At 40.9% G+C, this 8,027-nt stretch overlaps 1 protein-coding gene across 1 annotated transcript; it reads right to left on the bottom strand.

Annotated features, from left to right (window-relative positions):
• Positions 1 to 304: 304 nt before the first annotated feature.
• On the bottom strand, positions 305 to 1,726 carry sstr3 (somatostatin receptor 3). Its single transcript, XM_070847829.1, has one exon. It carries the CDS (start codon positions 1,724 to 1,726, stop codon positions 305 to 307), a length of 1,422 nt encoding a protein of 473 aa, XP_070703930.1.
• Between the last annotated feature and the right edge of the window lie 6,301 nt (positions 1,727 to 8,027).

Raw genomic sequence — 8,027 nt, 5'->3', positions numbered from 1 at the left:
AGGCTACAAGTACAACGATCAGCAAGATACATGTGATAAAAGTAAATAAAGGCACAACTTTATACATTCAGTCATGCGTATATATACAAAACAGTAATACATTCTGTATGTTGGTAAAACTGGGCTAAATGCTAAAGTCCATTAGACTATTGATTAGTCCATTGATCAAAAAATATCGATTCTAAGGCCTGTCTGAGTGTTCTTTATGTATTTATTAAATGGTCTTTTGAGGCCTTTAGAGGCAGGCTGCCCTGTGTTGTAATACTGAGTTCACTTCACAGTAACATACAGTCCAGATTTTACACTATAAGTAACTTATCTCCAAAGACGTGCTCTGTTCCAGGTTTTCCTCAGGCAGAGTTTTAATGCTTCCATTTTTGGTTCCATTCAGCAGCAGTGGTACAGTCAGTGTGGACCCGTTGACTGGATCTTTGCCTTTCGTGTCACCGAGCTTCTTATCTGGGGACGACATCTCTGTTGCCCCTGGAGTCGCTCCTTTCTCTGAAATCAACGGCTGTGAACTCTGTGGCTGGAAGTTGCTGTTGCCATTTTGGGCGATTCTGTAGATTTCAGTAATTTCTGAGATGTCTTCCTCATCATCGTCCTCTTCATCCCTGATTGCTCGTCTCAGGCTCTCCCTGGGCATGAGGGCCGTCCTTCCCTCCTCCTGCTGCTGCTGGCGCTCCATGGGCTCGTGGTTCTCCACCTTCCTTGTGGAGCGGCAGAGGGCTTTCCGGAAACCCCTCTTGAAGTTGTCTGACAAGAAGCCATAGACAATGGGGTTGGCGCAGCTGTTGGCGTAGCCGAGCACTACCACAAAATAGTAAAGACCCTGGTAGTCTACGGGCAGAGACACCAATAGGTTGATAATGTTGAGGGCATAGAAAGGCAGCCAGCAGAATACAAACACGGCAACAACGATCACAACCATGCGCGTCACTTTTCTCTCCGACTTCCTTCGCTTGGTTGAGGTGGCATGAACTTTTTTGCCTGAGCTGCGGATCTTGAAGACAATGAGCAGGTAGCAGAGGCAGATGATAAGAAGAGGGCAGAAGAATCCAACCGTTGAGGTGTAAATGATAAAAGCCGCCTGCCAGATCTTAGCTGGCTGTGGCCAGGCAATGTTACAGGTACCTCCTGCCTTCAGGATGTTGGCAAAGATCACCACTGGTAGAACAACGAGAAACGACAGAGCCCAGACAGTGCCATTCACCACTTTGGCCACCTGAGGGCGTCGCCACTTTGAAGACCGAATGGGGTGAACTACTGCGAGGTAGCGATCGATGCTCATCACGGTCAGGCAGAAGATGCTGGTGAACTGGTTGATGGAGTCCACAGTCATGACCAGACGGCACATGAAGGAGCCAAACGGCCACGACTGGAGGGTGTTCTGAACTGCCAGGAACGGTAGACCAAGCATAAAAAGCTCATCAGCGATGGCTAAGTTGAGAATGTAGATGTTGGTCACTGACTCTATCTTCGAGTAGTGCAGCACGATGTGAATCACTAAAGTGTTTCCACCCAGGCCGATGATACAAACAATTATGTATATGAGTGGGATGAGGACCCCTGCCACACTGGGACCCGAAGAGACATCTGGGCCGGTGGAGTTGGTGGAGTTGACCAGCGTCTCGTTCAGATCGCTGTCGTTGAACATGAACAGAAACAGGGGGAGTCCAGGCGAGGGGCTGGCGAAGCTGCCATTCTCCCACATCTCGTCCATCATCTCCAGCCCGGGAAGTGAGATGACAGCAGTGGATGTGCTCTGTTCTGTCGCTTTGTCCTTCTGCGGCCTCAGCTCCCGCCCATCTGTTCTGTGGGAGGGAAATATTAATTAGCTATATCCCCATATCTGAAGAAACAGAAATGAAATTAACAACAAACACATCTGTCTTTCCAAGGACACGAGGAAGTGTTGAGATTTTCACAACAACAATAAGCTTACATCTAATGTTTAAGTGCTGCTGACATCAAAAGCAGGCTTCCTTCTCTATAGGAAAAACTGCCTGTTTGCACACTGAAAATATTTTAGGTGTTTGTGTCAAGTAGTTTTTCTGGGTAGTCTCTACAGATTTTATTTTGGTTTAAGGGACATGTCAGGTAGCCAAATACAAATTACATTGAAATTCTTAGTTGTAAATTATATAAAATCTTCTAAAATGTTGTTACTCAAAACACACACAAACCAGAAAGGACAGTTGCAACTACTACTACTGGTTATCACACAGAAATATATTTCACTATTATGCTGAAATAGTGCTCGTGAGGGTAATGATGCACTAATTTAGTGATTTGTAAGCATAACAATAAAACTATTAAATGTGGTACCTTCAAGAAAGTACATGAGTTTTTAGTTTTAGTTTGTTCAGTATTTTGTGGTATTTTAAAGGAAAGAATCTAGTCCGATTGTTTGTTTGTCACACTGAAAAACTGAAACTGCTACAAAGAAACCATACAACACTTTAATGTCTAGTGACCATCACCCTGTTTGCAGGCAAAAACACTGGAAGCTGGTAAAGGTAACACTAAGAGGATGAGTGGCAGAGACAAAAAAAAAACACCGGATATAGATAAAATAATGAAAAACAGATGGGACAGAGGTGGACATGTGATGATGAGTCATCAGGAAACAATTAAAACTGGGTGAAGATGGATGTTTGCAGGTAAATTGATTAGACCACAGCAGCTGTGTGTGGTCCTATTGATACAACAGGTGGATTAAACAGTGTGTGCTCCCACACATGTGCAATGCTCATAATTGACATTTCATGAGCAGCTCTCTAGGTAACATGAACTGGGAACACACAGCCAGTGGAGGTGAGACTCTGTGTGGGCTCAGGAGACTCACGCTTGGTAAACATCTTCTACATAACAGCTGGTCCACTCACCCACACATTCACACAGTCACTCTCATTTATAAATGAAAAAAAGGATGGATGAGCCTTGATTCAGGTTAATTTTAGCCAGGTTAGTGGTGTAGCACAACCACTATTAGATGGATTGTCATGAAATTTACAGACATAAATGTTCCCCAAAGGATGACTGCTACTGACTGTAACTATGACATTCTCATCAGTCTTGACTGTACTTTAGTGTTTAGTGCTGATTTGGAAATGTTAGCATGCTAACACGCTGAACTAAGATGGCGAACAAGGTCAACTTTATACCTGGTAAACACCTCTGTACATGCATTTACACTGTCAGCATGTTAGCATACTAATATTAACATGTTTCAGGGGGACTGCCCCTTGGTATCATAGTCTGCGTTCCAAAACCCCTCTAGTCAGTGAGTGGATACAGTTGCTACTTGAGTGACTGTCGGCCATGTCCATGGTGTTGATATTGGCGGGGTTTTGCCTTTAATAGCTATTTTTCCAGCTTTATATATGACATTTCAAGCTATTTTACTATCAGAGACAAATTTTCAATGTCAGAATAAAACCATGAGAATTTTACCTCGGCTGGTGCGCGCCCCTGTTAGCCTAGTCATTAGTAGCTACATTGCTGTACTGTTGGTGGTTATGTTTCTGTGGGGTTACAGTTAGATAACGGCCTGTTGGACAATCAGGCTTTCGGTCCTGTGAAACATTTTTCAGACTATTGAGGTTTCGGAATAATGGGCATGCCGCTGACGCCAGTGTCACAGAGCTGCTACCATGAGTGTAAACTCTTAATTATCACCTCATCATGTTACATAGAAAATGACTAAAATAATTGGGAGACACTCTGAATATTCTTCCAATGGAATTTAAGGATTCATTTTGTGGGAATCAAGTGACAGATTATTTCTTATCCAAGCTAGCTGTTTCACCCTTTGCAGTTATGCTAAGCTAAGCTAACCTGGCTGCCAACAGTAGCGTCATATCAAGCGTACAGATATTAGAGTAGTATAAAATGTTGAAGTTTACATTTTATAACACTGGTAGTGGATGTGGAGTCATTTCTCCAAACCATTTCCAGGGCAAACATTAAAACTGAACAAACTGAAAAACATACAGTAGTAACATTATATCTGAGCTGTACAATGATGGCACACCATCAAGGAATACAGAGGCTTGTCATTTCATTTCACTCTCCATTAACTACACAGCTATACCATAGACTACTATGTCATATCACAATAAAAACATCATAAGCACCATTTCAGAGGAAAGTATTATAAGAAATGTTTCTGACCATCTTGTTTTTCTCTCAAAAAGTCTAAAGTTGATTTCATAAAATCAACAGTGAGAGGGACACAGACGCAGACACAGTGTGCCCTGACTTTGCTGAGAGTTCATCAAACAAACTGACTGAAAGGTTATTGTCACTTCAATGGTGACAGCTGCAGTCTATAAAAAACATATTGGGTCTCTCTGCCTTCAGTTTAAGAGAATGAGAAGGAGAAACAACCTGAAACAGCAAAGAGCAGGAGAGAGCAAAAAGCAAACAGTAAAGAACAAGCAAGAGAAATCAATAAATAGACAGTGTGTCTTTTTATGAGACCACAGTTGTTTCTTTGACATTAATCATTTTTCAATATCTCCAATTCCTTGCGATTATGGACATCTCACATTAAATTTGCAATTTGGATCACCATGGAAACTGGGAAAAAGAGAAAACCCGGAGATGTGTGTCGTAAATCAAACAGAACCAAATAACTGGCAACACATGGCAGATTTTTCTCCTCTTGTCTCATTTGAAAATGTTTCACAAAGAAAAGGAAGAAAAACACAATAAACACTCTCCTGGTCTTTGGTGATGCAATAAAACATCAATAGCAGCAAGGTCAGTCCTCAGCCTGGTGCTTCATGAACGACTATTTCATTACAAGCAGGATGAGCTGATGTTGTACCTCAATTCAATACCAGTTATTGATCAGTTATTTGTGATGCTCTTTGCATTAATAGCACAAAAACATGTTTTAATTAGGTGTTGTGCATCACCCTGCCTCAGCATTACCTCTCGTCTCTTTACATGTCAGGATTGTTCGCCACAACAGCTCCAGCACTGTGCAGGTAGTTATACACGTATGAAGATAAACCTTTTTAATTTAGCTTAACTGGTTTTGTTTTGCCTGCACATTTGTACTAGAAAACTCTACTTGCCATACGGATCCAGAACATGATGGATGATTTAACTACAAAGACAAATGACAGAATGTGCAGACAACAAAAGAAGCACAAAAAGTCAGTCACTTTATACGTTTTGGATGGTGTTGTTTTATTACAAAAGTCAAGTGGAAATGCATCATTTGAAGCATTTGAGAGTCAAACTATTTCAGGTGGAGATACGAGAATAGATGCATTGTGTAGCACTCTACAGGGCCTCTACAGTGTCTGCTGTGATAATTACATTTAAGCAATTTGGTCTTTTTCTCCTTTTTTCTTTAAAGACACATGCAATCATACGGAAGTAGCACCGAGCTGATGTAACATTAATCTGACCCCTGATCTGGGGCAGAGGGAAGCGTGAATGAGAGATGAGAGAGTGGCAAACCTTATCACTGGGATTAATTTCATAGTGATTTGATAAACGATAGCAACACTGACAGCCAATCAAAATCCATTTTCCTCCCATCGAAAAAACACAGGACAGTGGACCTCCAGGACCGGGTCTGCCAAACACTGCCGAATATGGAATCATTTTGTCCATTAAACTGTCACAGAGAGGGGGCATGCTATATGAGTAACTTGCTATGCAGTTATACACTGTAAGTATCAATAGATAAATTCTGAAACAACTAAACGAAATAGTATGCAGCTATTTAATAATCAATTAATAATTGAAGTCATTTTGAAGGCAAAGTTGCCAGATATTTGCTTCTTAAATGTGAAGACTTACTTCTTCTCTTTGTCATATATGATAGTTAACTAGAACTCTTCAGATTCAGGGGCAAAAAAACTATATGTTGCCCTAATTGAAAGACATTGCCTTATGCTTTAGGAACTTGTAATGGACTTTTTTTAAAATTACTTTTGACATTTGACAGACAGCAGATTGATCACTAAAGAAACTAATCAATAGTTAGTAGCTTCATCTTAAAATAAATCTGTTTCAGCCAAAACTTTACTGCGGTGCAGCTGCAACATCAATTCACATTTCATGCTGTGACATCAACCTCTGTATCTACGTCTGCCGTCTTAAACACCCTGAAGTCTGTCTAATATCTGCATTGTATTTGTCATATATTTTGCCTCATTAATCTTCTTACTAAACGCCCCAGGACCTTTCAGACCTTTCAAACCTCTCTGAAATGGGAAATCAATTCAGCTTGTAAATTGAGGTTCTGAATGGCTGCCGGTGTCACACGGGAGCAAGACGTTCTTTGATCCAAATGTCTCGTCGGCTGTCTTTCATTTCTTTAGGTGACAGGAGGGGAGGGTGGCGTGTTTCTGTACAGAGCAATCAGTGCAGTTCATGGGACTGACAAAGCCTTATAAAAAGAATCCTGACAATCACTTTGATCAATAGCTTTCTGCAGTCATCTGCTGTGACTGTAAAACCAGAGGCTGCAGCTGTCTGAGGCTAAAGGCACGACACATCTGAGAAAAGAGGACACCAAAGCTAAAATTACATACGATCCATATTTGAATCTTCTGATGTCTACTGCTTTTGAATGGTTGCAGGTCTGGGCTCTATCAAGGACTCATCTCTTGTGGTTACCAGAGACACAGTTTTCCCACTTTGTTTATCCACTGAATCACCCATATTTTTTAATGCCTTTGCTGAAATTTTGTGACACAGACTGACTGATTCAGACAGCAACAATATCTAGAAAACCAACCCTTTAGGGAAAGATCACAATCTGGTTTGATACAGAAAAAGAGTTGAGACACGTGTTTCTTAACATTTAACTGAAACAACATAGTTGAGTTTTGCTATAAACATTAGACATAACTGGTAAGAGACAGAGTTTCTGGAAACACTGAATAAAAGGTATGTTAAAGACATTTTCAGCAATAGCCAGTCTTTAGTAATTAGTTTAGTTAGTTAGTTTCTGCATACACTCATTTTTATTGTTAGTGGCAGAGTCCCATGCTGGATCCAAATTTACACAAGGATATTGCAGGAAACAATGCAGCATGTAATCCAGCATAATGTAATCTCATTGATATCAGCCTCACTGTTTACTGTTCGCTTTCTTCACACCATATCTGAGTCGTATGAAGTTACTGCTAAGCACTGCCAGCATTTCCTACCACCGCTGCTTCACATTAAAATACTTTTATTGTGTAAAAGCAAATGTAATGTTTCAGAGGCTGGCACCGATCGCAATCAAAAATGTGCCTACAAAGCAAGACCATGGTTATTTTTGACATTTTTCACAGCTGATCAGTACATTTTGGAAGTAATGGAAGAGTCAGCAGCAGCCACAGTGAGCTGTTGAATGACGGCTGCACACCTCCAACTGCTCAGCAAGGTCAACCTCACTCTGTCCTGCTAACTGCTGTGTGGAAAACTAGACACACTGTGTGCAGCATGAAGTCACATAACAGTTCCAATTCTTATTGACTGACTTCTTCATTAAGATAATATCAATTTGGCTGTGTTGTAAGAAGATAAACCAGTTGCTCCTGTTGTATTTACAGTAGCTGCTCACCCAGGTTTTACTGTAGTGTTTAACTGCACTTGCCGTTACAATCAATCAATCAATCAATTAATCTTTATATAGCGCCAATTCACAACAGCGTTATCTCAAGACGCTTTACATGAAGAGCAGGTCTAGACCAAACTCTTTAATTAGAGAGAGACCCAACGATTCATGAATTCAAAATTAAGGATTCAAGAATTCCCACATGATGATCAGATATTATATTATATTGAGCAACAGTGGCAGGAAGAACTCCCCTTTAATGGGAAGAACCAGTACAACCAGTTACCACATTTGTCTGCAAATCAACCAGATGTTTAAAGCATAACGGGCAGCATCATTTGGGTGCCTTTGTTCATTCAACAAATCTTGGGTTAATCATACATAGTAAGTAGCGTCCTATGGTCAAACAAACCTGAAGTTATCAGAGCTGTTGAAGGTGAAAGCTGCCTTA

Source organism: Pempheris klunzingeri, chromosome 17 (assembly GCF_042242105.1).
Source record: "Pempheris klunzingeri isolate RE-2024b chromosome 17, fPemKlu1.hap1, whole genome shotgun sequence".
Taxonomy (NCBI): domain Eukaryota; kingdom Metazoa; phylum Chordata; class Actinopteri; order Acropomatiformes; family Pempheridae; genus Pempheris; species Pempheris klunzingeri.
The sequence above is the reverse complement of the archived record's forward strand: the minus strand, read 5'-3'. Positions and strand labels throughout refer to the sequence as shown.

Excerpts from the sequence above, each read along its gene's own strand:
- sstr3 (XM_070847829.1), bottom strand. The coding sequence starts at position 1,726 with ATGATGGACGAGATGTGGGAGAATGGCAGCTTCGCCAGCCCCTCGCCT.